Source organism: Solenopsis invicta, chromosome 12 (assembly GCF_016802725.1).
Source record: "Solenopsis invicta isolate M01_SB chromosome 12, UNIL_Sinv_3.0, whole genome shotgun sequence".
NCBI classification, from domain to species: domain Eukaryota; kingdom Metazoa; phylum Arthropoda; class Insecta; order Hymenoptera; family Formicidae; genus Solenopsis; species Solenopsis invicta.
In genome coordinates this window covers 8,982,381-8,999,305 of record NC_052675.1, presented here as the reverse complement: position 1 = coordinate 8,999,305, position 16,925 = coordinate 8,982,381, and the positions used below count along the sequence as shown (strand labels likewise).

The 16,925-nt window shown below is 30.3% G+C and overlaps 3 protein-coding genes across 5 annotated transcripts in view; 2 read left to right on the top strand and 1 right to left on the bottom strand.

The window, feature by feature from the left end:
- LOC120356861 overlaps positions 1 to 7,226 on the top strand; it is a 78,936-nt gene extending 71,710 nt beyond the window's left edge. Inside the window, exon 9 of the transcript XR_005576098.1 lies at positions 6,854 to 7,226. The gene's annotated coding sequence lies outside the window, so the exon portion shown is untranslated. The remainder of the gene's footprint in view (positions 1 to 6,853) is intronic.
- On the bottom strand, positions 120 to 4,971 carry LOC105195441 (exportin-6-B). The gene is made up of 16 exons (XM_011160828.3): positions 4,758 to 4,971; positions 4,415 to 4,618; positions 4,128 to 4,319; positions 3,886 to 4,045; positions 3,557 to 3,813; positions 3,316 to 3,482; positions 2,938 to 3,244; positions 2,763 to 2,855; positions 2,520 to 2,688; positions 2,313 to 2,451; positions 1,848 to 2,206; positions 1,425 to 1,752; positions 1,128 to 1,325; positions 784 to 1,062; positions 540 to 705; positions 120 to 464 (listed from the first exon to the last, which is right to left on the bottom strand). Exons 1-16 carry the CDS (start codon positions 4,758 to 4,760, stop codon positions 387 to 389), a joined length of 3,099 nt encoding a protein of 1,032 aa, XP_011159130.1. The 5' UTR covers positions 4,761 to 4,971; the 3' UTR covers positions 120 to 386.
- Positions 7,048 to 10,388, top strand: LOC120359295. Of its 3 annotated transcripts, XM_039456287.1 has the most exons (8): positions 7,048 to 7,225; positions 7,843 to 8,059; positions 8,244 to 8,447; positions 9,071 to 9,121; positions 9,192 to 9,269; positions 9,406 to 9,614; positions 9,766 to 9,928; positions 10,077 to 10,388. In XM_039456287.1, exons 2-8 carry the CDS (start codon positions 7,855 to 7,857, stop codon positions 10,181 to 10,183), a joined length of 1,017 nt encoding a protein of 338 aa, XP_039312221.1. In that variant the 5' UTR covers positions 7,048 to 7,225; positions 7,843 to 7,854; the 3' UTR covers positions 10,184 to 10,388. The 3 variants fall into 3 exon arrangements, with proteins under 3 accessions (XP_039312221.1, XP_039312224.1, XP_039312222.1); XM_039456290.1 differs by lacking the exon at positions 9,766 to 9,928; XM_039456288.1 differs by lacking the exon at positions 9,071 to 9,121 and having other exon boundaries at positions 10,077 to 10,213.
- Positions 10,389 to 16,925: the final 6,537 nt, after the last annotated feature.

The following is a 16,925-nucleotide window of genomic DNA, read 5'->3' as shown; positions in this document are numbered from 1 at the left end:
TTTGCGATAAAACGCATAATTTTCTAATCATATTTTTATTTATTTTGCTAAAAATGAATATTTCCAAAACTTTGAGTAATAGATATAAACTGAAAATTTGTCTATTTATAAAAACATAGTTACAGACATATAAAAAGACGCGTTTTATTCGCAATAATAACATTTACAACATCACAAAAAGATGATGGCAGTGGTATACACAGAATGGTAAATGTTTACAAAAGGTTTTGTCTTTTTTCGTTCCAATACGGGTAATGTCTTGTATCTGTATCTAGAGGCACTCTTAGGAGAAATTCAGTGGAAATGTCAATTTCATATAAATGCCATTGTATAAGTCTTATGAAATAATTTCATTGCAAATTCCCTTTCAAATCGTAATTCGCGCTTCAACCCGGTCTACACAGCTGGTAACACCTTAAATCTGAAATGAGCTGGAGTACTGATCTGGTCAAAGTTGGCTGGTCCTGAAAAAAAAATGTTACAAATTATTTATGTGATTCTATTGCATGCTTAATGTCGATGCTAAGAATATTACATACTGTAGATTTGTCAAAGTTTCCTAACAAGGTGGCTCTCTGCATATCGTCTACACCTTCACAAGTTGCCAAGAACGTTGGCAAAAAATGGCCAAAAAACCACCCTATGTTAACAGATGCTAGACTATGAATAGCTGCAGCTATCTCATCTGCTAACAAGTTATGGGACCTATATAAATCATAAAATATACACAAATGAACATATTAACACAAGTACATTTTAAGTAAAAATAATATCGATACCTACTGTTGAAATAAAACTGTGAACAACGCCATCAGAAATCTCTCCAGAAGATGAACCTTAAATACGGCCCGTTGATAAAGTCGCCATCTGATATTTAACTGTTCGAGGCTTTGCAAGCTCTGTCGGAATATATTGACGTCTGACTGAAGCAGAGCTTGACCAAAAGCCTCCAAAATTGCTACTAATTCCTCTTTGTGCTCGACAGGTTCGTCTTCTTCAGGATGTCCGAGAGTTCGCAATACCGAAGTATTATAGAAATACTGCCATCGATGCATAAGAATACTACAAAGTAAAGCAAAAGTTATGGTTTTTATATAAAAATGAAATATGTGTTATTAATATATTACCTGTGAAAGAGTTTCAATAAAACTAATGTCGTATCCGGGTGGGCACTTAGGTTGTTTCCAACAGCAGGCCATACTTGACCCAAACATAAATTCGTTACTGAAGGGACAAATGCCTTAAATGCATTACTAGGTGCTGATACGACGAGTATTAAAATTTCCAGTAACTGATCTAACGCAGGGCCAGCAGAAATATTTTCCCTATGAATGAGAAAATTTGTATTTTATTAAAATTGTAACATTTTAATCCTCAGCATGTAATACAATTTTTTATATTATAATATTATACTTTGTACAAACCTGGTATAGAGTTGCAGCATGCCTTGAACTGCGTTTTGCATAAATTCAGGACCCAATTGTTGTTGTAATACTGAAAATGCTGAGTGTAGGAAGCCAAGTAACAACTCGCATATACTCTGGCACCTTATCACACAAGACAATAATTCTAATGTCCTGTTTATGATTGATTCTAGACACGAGTGCAACAACTTTTTTATAGTCGTAGACGATGATGTACAATCTTCTAATAGCTGAGTCAATGGCATTATTGTAATTGAAATTGTTGCTTCTGAAGGCACTGGTTGCCCTTGGATTCCGAGAGGTGCTGACAGAGCTAATATCATAGTACCTAGGTATACAAAACGTTTTCAATTTTTATATATATTTTTGTTAAAGAAAAGGATTAAATAAACAATTTTAAAGATTTACAAAGATATGGCTCACCTAACAATCTTTGCCTCGTTGCTGCGTCACCCGGTGGTAAGATAATTCCATTGATCAAGGCCCTACGTAGAACTTTGATCGTATCTGATTTCAAGTACGGATACATGCCCATAGAAATGAGATTCCTAAAAGTCGGTTGGTCCCACAAGATGGGTTTCAAAATGGCGGTGATACTTTGAAAAAGATGAATGGCAGAGTGGATGAGATTGGAAGGAGGTGGATGATCACATGACGCGGTGTACGTCGTTGCCCAAATACATGAATCGATGCAACGCTGACAAAGCGTTTCTTTAACTTTCTCCGGTCTTCTAGCTATCCAATGACACCATGCTTGAAGAGCAGCCAAAAACTGTGAATGTCTAATAGTACAAATCAATACATAACAAGTACTTGCATGTCATGATAAATTTTTGGTTGCTTTTACATGCTTAAAAACATGCACCGTACAAACGATTAAAAACTTACACTTCTATGAGATCTATTACTATAGCGGCTGGTTGAATCGCCGCTTTGTACAATTGATTATCTCTCGCAAACATACACGCTTCCAAAGTTTGTGACACAACTTCCTCGGCTAAGCCTTGATCGACATTTGTTTGATCTCCTGTTGACACAAGTAATTATTTGATACAATCTATATAATCAAACTGATAAAATCATTTGATTACTTACCGATAAAAAGAGAATACAGCCTAGTTAAAGCTTGCGTAGTCGACGCAAGATCTCTCAGATGTGCATGTACATTTGATGCCTCTGCATCATTTAACAAAATAACTCGACCATTGGCGACTGCCGCGCCTAATTCACCGAAAACGATTAATCCCTCTCTCCACGAACGATACTAAAAAAATATCCAATATTATGAATACACTAATAATTATAAGATATAGATACAATCTGCTAATTGAAAATTACCAATAGCGTAAATATTGGAATAGGTGAGATGTCAGCGATCTTTGCTAAGCATTCTATATTACATCTCAGAAAATGCTGCCACTCTGTTTCTTCCTGAAAAGAGAGATCATGAGATTTGCTACAGGCATGTAATAATTGGCGTAAGAATTTATCTAACATTTATAATTAAATTTACATTTTCGTCCAAGCTTTCCGTGTCGAGATCTCTCAACACCCGAGCGTTGAGTTTAAAACTCATTTTTTGTAAAATCCGTTCGGCGAGGGCTAAGGCGACAGCAGAGTATCGCGACTGAGTGCTCTCCAACAGAGTGGTCCAAACGTCTAGACAACGCAGATATCCGTTTACAGTAGACGCTTGCTGGAATGTATGATGGCATAATACTTCCAATAACGTATTTACTGGAAACTTGGAGCTTGACTCCATCCTCTTCATGTGATTTGTTATAAATAATTGCAAAAACTCTGTCATTTTCTCCAAGTAGCTGAAAGAATGCATTTTACTTTGCATGTTTAGAATCTATTGAGATTTTTCATAAATGCGTTTGATACGTACCTCTCCTCTACCGAGTCTAAACGTTCCATTAACTGGAATAATCCAATGCCATTTTGAAATATCTCCAGTAACAACGTGTCAGTCGCGTCGGGCGAGCAGAGCGGTCTGTACAAAAGCTCATTGATTGTAGTCAAAGCTTGAACGGCCATCTCAATCTGCTTGCCATTCTGTGAAAATGTTGATAAATGTATAATTCGTTTCATCACTCTCATTATGTTTTATCAGGAAAGTAAAATTCTACCATCGCATCGTGGTACTTGGCACATGAAAATATGGCATCTAATAAGTTAGTGGATACGTTGCTCGGCACGTCTATCCAGCTAAACAGATGCGCCAAAACTTCAAGTGTAGCCGTGCAGACTTCACTGGTACCGGTCGCTAATCCCTCGACGTCCAGCATTGCTCGTACAGGTGCAAGACTTTGTCCACTGGTAGGTGATGGAGGTGGCGTCACAGTTCCAGAACGGCTTTGCAATTTTGTAGTTTCTTTCAAAAGAACTTTCAAAAGCAATAGAGTTAATCACAAAATAATTCACCAAGTGTTTGTAAGGTATCTTTGACAATGCTTACCCATAAGTGTATCCAAAGTCAGAGGCACTTGTGCACTTAACAGCCTAAACAGTTCACTTTTTCTGTGCATTGGTAAATCCTCCCTTGGTGTAGCTAGTTCCTCTGAAGCTGTTCTCAAATACACGAGTCCCAGCAGTCTTGTGTGTTTGTGACTTAGTAACTGTTTCACAGAAACCAGATTGTTATACAGCCAGATGCATGTAACATATATTTAACATTTGGGATATTCTCTATTTGCAAACCTGTAAAATGTTGGAGTAAAAATCTGGATAGAAATGTGGCCAGTCGTGTCTCGCTATATCCACTACCAATTTCACTACTTTGTTCCTCACGAAAGATGCGACGTCTCTCTCTAGCGAGAGGGTGTACAAAGTGGATCTTGTGAGAGCTCTATCTTCCCACGGAAGAATGGGCCATCGCCTGCTGATGGTCGTCTGTCAAATAATTCAGATTGAACTGTGTCACATCGCCAAAGAAAGTGTTATATCAGAGAGTATTATTATCCACAATCTTTAGCTGGTGTAATTACCTCCAGAGTGGACAGAGCGAACATACTGACGTAGTGGTTGCTCGTGGAGGACAAGAAGTGTAGACATGGTTTCCAGGAATCAATCTGTCCGGCGAACTCCTGAAAGCTGCGTTCTATCGTGCGTTTCCTCTCGTTCGTCGTCTCCGTGCAGAAGAACTCCGTCATAAGCTGTTCCAGATTCTGCAGCGCGGCCACATCGTCGTCCTGTAAACGTTCACACACATCCCGCGTAAACCTTTTCCATTTTTAAACATCTCCCAGGTTGCACGATATCAATAAAAGATACGGGCGTGTCATCCTTTAGTCGCAGACACAATAGGAAAGATCGCTCGAATCTTCTTACCATGGTAGCCTCCAGTGGGAGGTGTCGCACCACGACAGAATGCAGTGTAAATATATAAAACGTGGTAGAGGTTAGATCTTCACTTGTCGGATGTCATTTTTGATCATCGGTCCAGACGTCCGAAGTAGTCCGGAGCGGACTCGGAAGTCGGAGCTGCTCGGAGCCGAGGAACGTACCGCTGAACGTGGATCCGTGGTGTCCTCTGCGCAGTCGCGTGCGCAAAATGTTCGCATATCGCGCAGAGAAGGATGCTGTCTGATGCTGTCGATCAGCAGAGAGATTCGCGCAACCGGAACTCGGATCACTAGAGTACCTGATTGGATTGGAGCGCCCTTTAAATAAAGATGCGCCTATATATCGAGCTGATCGAGCATCTGACGCGTGCTTTCGCGTCCGTATATATTGATATTTATTTATTATATGTCAGATATTAATGTCGTCAAGCTTTGATCAGTTTCCGACGATTCCTTAAAATAATATAATAACGAACGCGCATATTTTTACATGTATACATATATGAGATATTGTTTTATTTACCCAAACAGCACAGAACCCAGTCAGAAATAGTTCCTCGAAACGATGTCGTTTCGACATCGTTAAGATCGATTCGAAACTTACGTCAAAATTATAACATTTCCGAGTAACCAAAGTTGCGTATGTAAAGAGTATAATGGAAATTTCATACATTTTTTAATATTTTTGGAAAGTATATGTAATAAATAATCTTATATTTTGGAAAAATTTGTTTACAGATCGAATCGATATTGATTCGACATCGATTCGACGATGCGATGATGCAAAAAGAAAATTAACTAATTGCAATTCTACTTTTTCATCGTTTATTTTTATTATTTATTACATGAAAAAAAAGTAGAATGATTTTGGCATGTAATGATTTATAGAATCGACGTCATTCGACATCGAGTTGAACAATAATTTTATTAGTTATCTGAAATTTTTTCAGAATTTTTATATAAATTGAAACAATTTAGAAATATTGAAAAATCCATATTTTTACTCTGAATTTTTCATATTTATATGTATTTTTAAATATTCTAAAGTTTACATTAAAAAATCTGAGAACTATTCTAAAAAATATGTTATACAGAAAATTGGAAAAATTCCAAGAAAAGTTTTCATTGGAGTATATAAATTTGTCTCAGATTTTTAAATAAAATTTTCAAAATTTTTAGATATTTTTTAGTCATTTCTAGAATTTTTCTGTAATATTTTATAGTTTTTACAAAATTTCTGTTTTTTTAATAAAATATTAAAATATTTCAAAATTTATGCATACATGAAAAATTTGAAGAAAAAACTTAATTACTTAATATTTTTGAAAAATGTTCTGTAATTCGTATAAAAAAAAAAAATTTTTATCAACAATAGAGCTAATGATATCTTTCTTCTCAAACCGATTTTTCTAGTTTTATCTTTTTTGTATACCAAAGTTATTACATACGTTTTATAAACTATATATTTTTCTTCCGATGTTTATTTTGAAATAGAATTGTTGTAGCATGAAATACCTTGTGTGTTTGAACAAATTAACTAAAGCATCCCAGGTAGCAGACAGTCGTCATTTTGACGTCTTTTTCCGGTCATAATTCGTCACTGACGTCATGTATCCATTAAGTGACGTTTATTTAACGTTAATTTTAACACGTTAAAAAGACTTTGCAATAATGACGTAATACTAACGTGAAATTTATCATAAACTTGTACATGCGAGCAACTTTCCCCAAGTAGCAGACAATCATTATTTTAACGTCTATATTCATTTATAATTTGTTACTGACGTCATATATCCATTAAGTGACGTGTATTTAACGTAATTTTAACACGTCAAAAAAACTTTGCAATAATGATGTAATATTAACGTGAAATTTATCATGAACTTGATACATAATAAAGTTAAATTACATGAGAAAGTCGCGAGAACGATTTTCTTCATTAATAGTTAAATCATCTTTAATATTTAATATTAATTATAAAAAATAAAAATAATAAATAAAATATTAATATTTTACCTAATTTAAAACATTGTTTTAATAAAGTTTTATGATCGACCACCTGAGCTTAATTTTTGTACACAGAGAACGCGAGAACAGTGTGATACGACCACAAGTCGCGACTCGTCCGTAAAACGGATAGAAAAAGTTAGAAAGGGCATGCGCACTATTGGACATATTGCGACACGCGACCGCACACCGCACGCGACCGGCACAACCGGCATTGTTTTTGAGAGTCCGTTTGGAGCTGCTTATGTGTTCGCCCGTTACATATATATTTTTGAACCTACATCACAATCGGCCGTCGGGACGAAAACCATCGTTAACCTTGAAAGCTAGAACTATACTGAAAGCTAGAACTATACTGAAAGCTAGAACTATATTGATTTAATGGCCAAATCGTCTCCGCCTTGACTAGTCCAGGCAAAGGAAGAAGAAGGCATTGTTTAAATTCAGGTAATTTTTTTTACTACAAATTTTTTGTTAGAAATGTGAAAATGATATCTCACACTCAAAAGGATTTGTGGCATTGAACAGATCATAGGTATCCTTTGTGATATGTCATATAATTTTTATGATAAATGCGAAACAAATAAGAACGGCACAGTTAACAATCCTCCTTAACCTCATTGTGGTTTGCTACCATACATACAAACATATTCACGTTTGTTGTTTATTCTTTTTACTTTATGCAATTATTTTGTGCACTGTGTAAAGCCCATTCTACAATAGCCGTAAACACAAAACCGTAAGATATTGTAACACCACGCCTTATAATTATACGGTTTTATGTGACGGCTATTGTAGAATGAGTTTAAATTGCATATTCAGCATTGCCATTCACATATTCGCAATTTGTAATTAATCCTGATTATATAGTTTAGATAAGTTATATATTTCATTTCTAATGTTTACTACGAGTACTATTTATTCCTTACATAGAGATTTCCTATTTTATCATCCAAATAAAAAAATAATATATTTTAAGACAGTTCTTTGACAGAAAAGTTGTGTGCGGGAATGATTTTATTATTGATTTTATCATCTGTATCGTGTTCGTATTAAACATATAGGAAAAAACAAAGATGTTCACTGTTATTCAGTTTGATGAAAAATCTGGGGCAAATTTGGCCGTTGTCAGCACTAAATGGTTGACGCCACTCAAGAAAGAAGTTTTCTGGCCACCATATAAAAACGTATCAAGTTTTAACAAAGCGTTAAAAAAACATGAAGATGTTAATGAAAATGAATGGACATTATACAATGTGCAACGAATTTTTTATGAAACAGGTAAATTTAACTAATTTATATTTTTGACTTAATTCTCATATATGTTTTGGAACATTGTACAAAATGTACATGCAAATTAAAGTCAGATTTTCAACATATATTCTAAATGTAAAATTTTAATATATTAATTTATGAAACATATAAATTTTGCTTTTATATGTACAGAATTTTTTATACTTTTTAGACAACATAGAAGTAGCGCAAAAAAAAGCAAAAGAGGCGGAAAATACGAGTGATTTATATACGGATGTAGACTGTAATACAATAAGTAAAAGAAAACGGCAACCACCACGACGTCTCTATGATTCTGATAATTCATCAACTGAGGAAAGCCAACCAATTTCAAATTTTGAACGTCCACCTCCTATAAAAAGGATTAATTTTAATAGTAAGTTATGTTTTTTACAATGTACACAAATTTTCTTAAAGTTTACTTATATTTTCATTATATTTTTACAATAAGTATATTAAACTAATATATGAATAATATAAGAAATAATAAATTTGTATTATTATGACACAGAAATTTTATCGATTAAAGTAGATTTTGATGTGCATAATTTTTTTGATATTAATTAATTATTAAATACATCTTCCACTATATAAACTACATTGTCCAATTTAAAAGACAATCGTAATCTAAGAACTATTATTTTTAATTAATTTAATCCTTAATTGTATTTAATAATAATGTTACAAGCAAGTAATGTTACAGTCTTAAAAAGATATCAAGAATTAACTTTAAAAAATTTTATTTCAGTGCAATATTTACAGTTTTTTAAGATTATTATTAAATCTGACAATCAAATTAATTTGAAATATTATTTCTGCCTTTAGTTTAAAATTGCGTTTTAAGTCTAACAACCATGTTGTCTACAGTGCATGCAGCTTACAAAATATGTATTTAAAAATTCATTGATATAAAAAATATTATTGAACACCAAGATCCACTTTGACCGAAAAAGTGGCATTTCTTATTATTATTTCTTTTTACATTATTTTGATTTTCAGACCACTTTGCAAACAATGAAGTTTCAGTGCCAACTACATCAAATGAAAAAGGTTAAATATAAAATATTATATTGTACGTATATAAATAGTTATATAATATTTTAATTTAATGTAATTACAGATTCTTCTCAATATATTAATATTATACCAGACATTTTAACACCAAGAACGTTGAATAGTAATGAATTGGATGAAGGAGGTAAAAATTAGGGAATCTTATATTTTTAAAATTTTCAGTTACTGATTTATATTTTTTAACGTTTTAGCATTAAATTTATATTTTAAATTTTTACGTTTTAGCTTTAACAATATATTTTATATATATTTTGTTTTAGCAATTGGAAATAAAATGTTAAATATTCTAATTACTATTAAGGAACAAAATAATCAAATATTAGCTCATATAAGGAATACTCAACAAGCAAGAAGTGTTGTCACTTTTACATTACCAGAAAATTTACCTCTTCATCTACCATTAAAAACAAGTGAAGATGTCAATCTGTTAGAAGAATATATTAATGACGAAACTAATTGTTCTAATTTGGTAAATATTGAATATATTTTTAGTCTATTTTTCTATGTGTGTGTACGCATATATTTTATTTTATATATCATATGTGCTTTTTATGTATTAATGTTAAACTATTTTTAATTATTTATTTTTTATAAGACTTATTCGCAAGTTTTATTTCTAGTGCTCATTTCTGTCCAGTTTGGGAGGTCGAGACACTACAAACAAAACTAATAAAATCTTAAAGCAATTGCTTACCGATGATTTATGTAAAAATTATAGTTTTTATGGAAAACGATTGGGAAAAAAATCTTTCTCCACCTTATTGATGAAAAATATGGTTATAAGTAGGACACTTTTAAAAATATTTTTTTATAAAAAAGATATTTTATTTTAAATAATTAAAATATTTAATATCTCTTTTCTAAAATTAAATAACTTTTAAATAATTTATAAATATCAAAATAATTTTTTTATATCTCAATTTGTTATCAGACGCAGTTAAAGCTACTACACCAGGGGCTACCAATCAAGCTATTGAAGATTCAATTAAAGTCTGGTTGAAACACGCTCCTCAACGTATAAAGAAGAAATCTAATTAATTTAAAATGTCTGTGATGTTATATAGAAAATCTTGCGTTGGAAAACGACAATTATATCGAAGAATTGCCAACGAAAAGGTAAAATTGTTAAAAGAATTAATGGTGTCAAATTCTCAGGAATATAATGAAGTAAAAAATGTTAATGAAAAAGAACAGCAGTATGAGAGACGTAAAGAAATAATATTAGATGATGCTATTGACAATACTATTGACACCAACATTAATACTATTGATAATACTATTGACACTAACATTTGTGATAATAATCATATTTCAAATCAGTTTTCCTTAGTTTCAAGTTTTGATTTTAAAAATGTAATTAATAATACAAAAGATGAAAGCACATCTCATTCTAATCTTCGTGAATTGATAAAATACTGGGCTATTATAAAACATAATATAACTCACTCAGCCTTAACTGATCTTTTGCATATCTTACATGGATTTCATCCTACATTACCCTTAGACTCTAGAACTTTGTTACAAACTCCACTTACTATCAATAAGAAAAAATTAGATACAGGAGAATACTGTCATATTGGTTTAACACAGAGCTTACGACATATTTCTAAATTTCATGTTGGAACTACTATCGAGCTTAGTTTCAATATAGACGGTCTTCCTTTATTTAACAGTACAAATAAACATTTATGGCCTATTTTAGGTATGGTAAAAAATATGCAAATACCTCCATTTGTTATAGGAATCTTTTATGGCAAATCTAAACCATATCCTTTACATTTATATTTAACAGATTTTGTAGAAGAACTTTCCATTTTGTTAAAAGATGGACTTAAGGTAAATGACAGATATTTTAAAATAAAAATTCATACTTTTATATGTGATGCTCCTGCCCGAGCTTATATTAAACAAATTAAAAATCATAACGGATATTCTTCTTGCGAAAGATGTGAAGAAGGTGGTGAATATGTAGAGGGACGTATTATTTTTAAAAGTACTTATGCAGTCAGAAGAACAGATGAATCATTTCTTTCACAACGAGATGAAGATCACCATATTGGTGTTTCACCTCTTCTTCAATTAAAATGTAGAATGGTTACACAATTTCCACTTGATTATATGCACGCAGTGTGTTTAGGTGTTACAAGAAAACTGCTACATACTTGGGTAAGTGGTAAGGGTAATGTTAGATTATGTTACCGTTCAATTAATTCAATATCTGAAAATTTAGTAGCCTTTAATTCATTTATACCTTCTGAGTTTAATCGAAAACCACGAAGTTTAACAGAATTGTGTAGATGGAAAGCAACTGAACTTAGAAGTTTCTTAATTTATTTAGGACCTGTTGTTTTGAAAGATGTTCTTGATATAGCAATTTATGAACATTTTCTGTTATTTCACTCATCCATGTCTATCTTGTTTTCAACAAACAATATTAATAATTTTGGTTTATCATTAGTTCAGAACTTACTTGAAACTTTTGTTAACCATGCAGAAAAAATTTATGGTCTTAAGTTTCTTGTTTACAATGTCCACATATTATGTCACTTGACAAGTGATGCAGAAATATATGGATCTCTAGATAATTGTTCTTGTTTTCCATTTGAAAATTATTTGGGCTCATTAAAAAATTTAATAAAATCATCTAGGAAACCACTTGAACAAGTATGTCGTAGGCTACACGAAATATTTTTAACAAATAATTATTATCATGAAGCGGATATTTCAATCCGCAAACATTTTATTGAACATAATAATGGTCCCATATTAATTAACATTCATGTTTTCAAACAATTTAAAAAGATTAGTAATATAAACTATAGTTTAAGCATTTATTCACATTGTATTGCTGATTCGCATTTTTTAAGTAAAACTAATGAAGTAGTGCAACTTAATAATATAATTTTAACAACAAATGGTTCTACCAAACTAATTGGAAAAAAATATGTTTCATCCGATTCATTTTACTTATATCCATTTGATTCAAGACAATTAAACATTTTTTGCTTATCAAACTTATCTAAACAATTAGAGATGTGGGATATTGAAGATATAAAAGCAAAATGTATTTTACTACCGTTACATAATAATAGTTATGTGTGCTTTCCTCTTCTTCATACGCAGAAAGAATGATTTTACTGCAGTATTTAAAAATTTAGTTACAAACAGATCAGAAAATAATTTTACGTTAAACCATCAAAATAATTATGTAGAATACCCAAGTATGATAATGTTGTTGCACAATTTTGCCATTTTAGTAATTAAATTAAATATTCTCTAATACAGTCCAAAGCAATTTTTTAAATGTTTTAACAAAATTACTTTCAAATGTGTATTTCAGCAAAATTGTTCTTTCCGTGTCTATTATATATAATAAATTACAAAGTAATATAATTAAAATATTTCAAATTATTAATTATGTATTTTTATTGGATTATTGTAATCATATTTTTTATAGAAGTTTTAGTTTAACATTTAAAAAGAAAACTGATAGTGTTTCATTAAACTGATTACTATATCAGTAATGAATACTATTCAGATAATGAAATATTATCAGTTACTAATATAGTAATCAGTTTGAAACACATAATAGTTAAAAAAACTTTTCAGTTTATTGAACACTTCACATTTAAAAAAAAAAAAATTTTTTTCAAGGAAATATTTTTTGTTTTTCCTCGAATATAAATTTTTTATTCGTCGATATTTGTTAGAGATAAGTGACTTGCCACGATTGTGCCGCCTTCTGCGGTGTTATCTTTCTACTTTTTAGTTTGCCTTTCCCGATCGCAACGTGATTGTCGCGGAGGAGACTTCTTCTCTGTATATTTTACATGTGCAATATACGTTTGATTGGAACTTGATCTCGTTTAATGGACTCTCTGAGTCGCGAATCCTTAGCCCTAACAATATCTTAATTTTTGAAAATTAAATACATGTGAAAATTAACTGTATTTATATTAAACGTATTCAAAAATTGTTAAAATTTTATAAATTTTAATAGTGTTTAAATATATAAATTTTTATTATAATTTCAAAAATAAATATTATGATACATAAATTTTGCATTACATTATTGCAACCTACCTTTTAAAATCTAATCATTTTTCCAATCTAGTTTAATGATGTTTTATACAATTTAATGTTTATATCTAATGTTTAATATAATATAGTAATATAGTTTAATATAATTAATGGGGTAAAATGTGATAAGATTTTAATTTGTACTTTAGGAAAATATATCATTTTAATTTAAAATATTTACATGTTTTTTTAAAAATATTTTATAGGTACATCTCGAAAAGAATATTTATTTTATTATCTTATCCTTTTTTAATTTTGTTTAAAAATAATAATAATAATTATTATTATTATTCTAAACTTATGCTTCATCTTTAATTAAGTTTCAGTTATGCTACTGGAAGCTAAAGTCATGTAAAGTACAATTTTATCAACTTGTAATATGCATATCAGATAGCAAGGGTACATTCAACAGACTCAACAGTTGAGAAAGCGCTCTAAATTTAAAGGATTAATTAAATAAATACCTCAATATTTTAAGTCTACTAAACGCGTTTATTTGTCGTCAAAATGTCGTCACAGACCTTATTTTAACGTTAAACTGACGACAAATTACATCAGCTTGCTACCTGGGATATATTTTATTTACGTTATTTTGTAAATTAGAATAACGTCAAATTGACATTACTGATGACGTCATTGATGACGTCATTAATGACGTCAAGTTGACGTTACTGGTGACGTTATTAATGACGTCATTGATGACGTCTTTAGTCTGTGACTTAGGACCGTCAAAATCACGTCACCTTCCGGTTAATTTTGAGTATAAATGACGTAAAAATCGACGTAAATATCACGTTATTATGACGACTGTCTGCTACCTGGGATATGTACTCCGATTAGATAATCTTAATTAAATAATCGATTTTTAATAAAGCGATAAAAATAAAGCAATTTTTGAAAAAATAAATTTAATCAAAAGTGTTATTATCTTAAATACACAAAAATAAAAAAAAAATACCTTAAACAATAATCCTAACTGGAACCAATATCGAAACGATCTCGATTTTTGAATTATTTTATCTAGTCAGAAATAATTCTTTAAGAAGAAATGTTTTCAATAAGAACACGATTGTTTAATATACGTTTATTAAACGTAAGTATGGTGTAAAACAGGTATAGGCAGATATAGACAACACGGTCTTTATACGTTAGTGCAATACACGTTTATAATAATCATTTTTATTACATACATATGCTACGAAACGTATTTTATATGTTGCAAAATGGTTTATAAAATACCAGAATCATATCTAAGTTTATAACACGTATAGAAATAATATCAAATACCATCATATACTAATTAAATAAATGTTTCTTAAATACGTTTATGATTTGCAAAAGTTATCCCTTTAAATAACGTATCGAGAATGTCCAGGTATGATATATTTTTTAAATATGTTATTAAAAGTTTGAGCGTAAAATATATTTATACGTTTTCATCGCAGCAATATTTAAACAAATAATAAACGTATTTTATACCACATTCAATACAGCTAATTAAAGGTTTATTGAAGATATATTATTTATGAAATGAAAAACATTTATAAAACATTTCGAAAATACCGAATACAGTTAAAATCCAAGACATTCAATTATTAATAGTTATTTTAAACGTAAAAACATATTACGGTTCTTTCAAAAATCGTGCGATTTGTTTTAGTTTTGTGTCTCAAAGCTTTTCCGCGACGCCAGCTTTCGCGGCTTCCGTCAGGTGGCCACGCCGCGAAGGATCTTCTCGTGAGTCGAGTGCGGCCACAGGCGTTATATCCAGACGCCACTAGAGTCGGTTTTCTAATTTCTACGAATTAAGAATAACCGAGTTTGTGTAAATGCAACGCACAGATATCTGCTAATCGAGTAATTTATAAAAAATACGGATATCTGTGGTTCATTTTACATCATTAAAAAAATTTTTTTTTGTTTTGAGTACATGTATATAAATAAATGAACAAAATAATTCGAATGTTGAGGAAATCTTCTCTTCAGCGAGATTTTTGGAAGCTGCTTATTATAACCTCGAGACGAATACTCTCATTCTTTTAAAATATGACGTGTATGTAAAACGCTGTTCCACATAAAATTTATATTTTTTCATATAATTAACAATTTGTATTGTTATTTATTCTGGTACATAAATTAAATGTTTAATTCAAATTTAATCTTTTTTAACAAAAAAGATTCAAGGAATATATTTTTGTAAACTAAACATTTATTAGGTATAAATTACTGATTTATTAATACGTATTTTATACGACTATATAATTCATTATTTATTTGGTTCTCTAATCCGAATATAATTCGTATATCCTTAACGTTTAAATAAATTAATAAAAATTGGTATATGAAAACGTTTCTGAGACGGTCATGAAAACAAAAATTAGACCCGCTTCAAATATGTTTAATATAGGGTTTAATATAGGTTTACACTATACGATAATGCCAAAAATAAACGTATATTATACCATTTTGTTCTTATTGGGTTAATTATTTTTTCGCGTTTGACGGGATGTTTTCGGAAAATATTAAAATAACTCCTCAAAACGATATCGTTTTGATGTCGAATGAAATAAAAAATTACTCGAAATTGGAGTAAAGAATTCATTAAAATTAATAAAAATTTCGAAAATTTTTGACTTGCATTTTCGACATTGAAACGACATCGTTTCGAGGAACTATTTCTGATTGGGAAGGCTGCCGAAATATTGTTGCAACATTGCTGCAACGTTGCGACAATATTGTTGCAAGTTTTGTGCTGTATGGATAATATGCAATAACGCATCAACCATGAGATATTAATTATTTATACAAAGAATTGTGTTTTTATATCTCACGCAAAGTTGACATGATAAGTTTTATCAGAGAACAAGATATTTTAAATGATTTTCTTTGTTCAAAAAGGGAAAATTGCAAACTACAAGTTTAAATGCACAAATATATATGTTGCGATAATGAAATTTTATATAAGTTGCATTTAATAAACTTTGTTTTTCGAAATCGTCTCAATTATCTTTCACAGATTTTTATCTTTAAGTACAATGATTAAATTTATAAAAATTATTTTTTAGCAAAGAATTAAAGTAATTAAAATAATCTGTTAGATAAAATTTTATAAAATATAATTAACAAAAGCAACACGAAAAGTTAATTACAAACAGATTGAAGTAGCGATTCGAGGAATGTATCGAAGAAAAACACATGATAGTTTGTTAGAAATTAGCCTTGCATTAATGAAATATTACTTTTTTTTAAATAAATTTTTTAAATTATTCTTAAATTAACATAAATAATTTGATCAACACATCTTTGCGAAGTTACAGTGAATTTATCTCCTTACATTCAGTATGCTGAACTCAAAATGTTCTACCATGGTTCTGTATGTACAATAAAATATTATATTAATAAGAAATTTTTTAATGATATTGCATATAAAAACTGATATAAAGAATAATAAGAAATATGTACATTTAAAAAAATATTCAAATAAATATAAATTTTATACTGAAAAGTGAAGAATTTGCTCCACCTGTTTTGTCTACATGAGTAGTAGTATCGCTTTTTAGAGAATAATGCTGCACTGATTCCTCAGCATCATAATGTACAGGCAAAGTATCATCCGCATTTAAATTTTAAAAATATGACAAGAATATATGTGTTTGATAATGTCAGATGTTTGATAAATATCGGATGTTAACACGTTGAT

What these genes read in the sequence shown, in the direction of transcription:
- LOC105195441 (XM_011160828.3), bottom strand. An exon ending in TCGCTCTGTCCACTCTGGAG is followed by an intron (nt 4,320 to 4,414) that starts GTAATTACACCA and finishes ATTATTTGACAG; the next exon opens with ACGACCATCAGCAGGCGATG. An exon ending in TTTACTCCAACATTTTACAG is followed by an intron (nt 4,046 to 4,127) that starts GTTTGCAAATAG and finishes TCTGTGAAACAG; the next exon opens with TTACTAAGTCACAAACACAC.
- LOC120359295 (XM_039456287.1), top strand. Translation starts at nt 7,855, where the DNA reads ATGTTCACTGTTATTCAGTTTGATGAAAAATCTGGGGCAAATTTGGCC. An exon ending in AACTACATCAAATGAAAAAG is followed by an intron (nt 9,122 to 9,191) that starts GTTAAATATAAA and finishes ATGTAATTACAG; the next exon opens with ATTCTTCTCAATATATTAAT. An exon ending in AAACTAATTGTTCTAATTTG is followed by an intron (nt 9,615 to 9,765) that starts GTAAATATTGAA and finishes TTTTATTTCTAG; the next exon opens with TGCTCATTTCTGTCCAGTTT.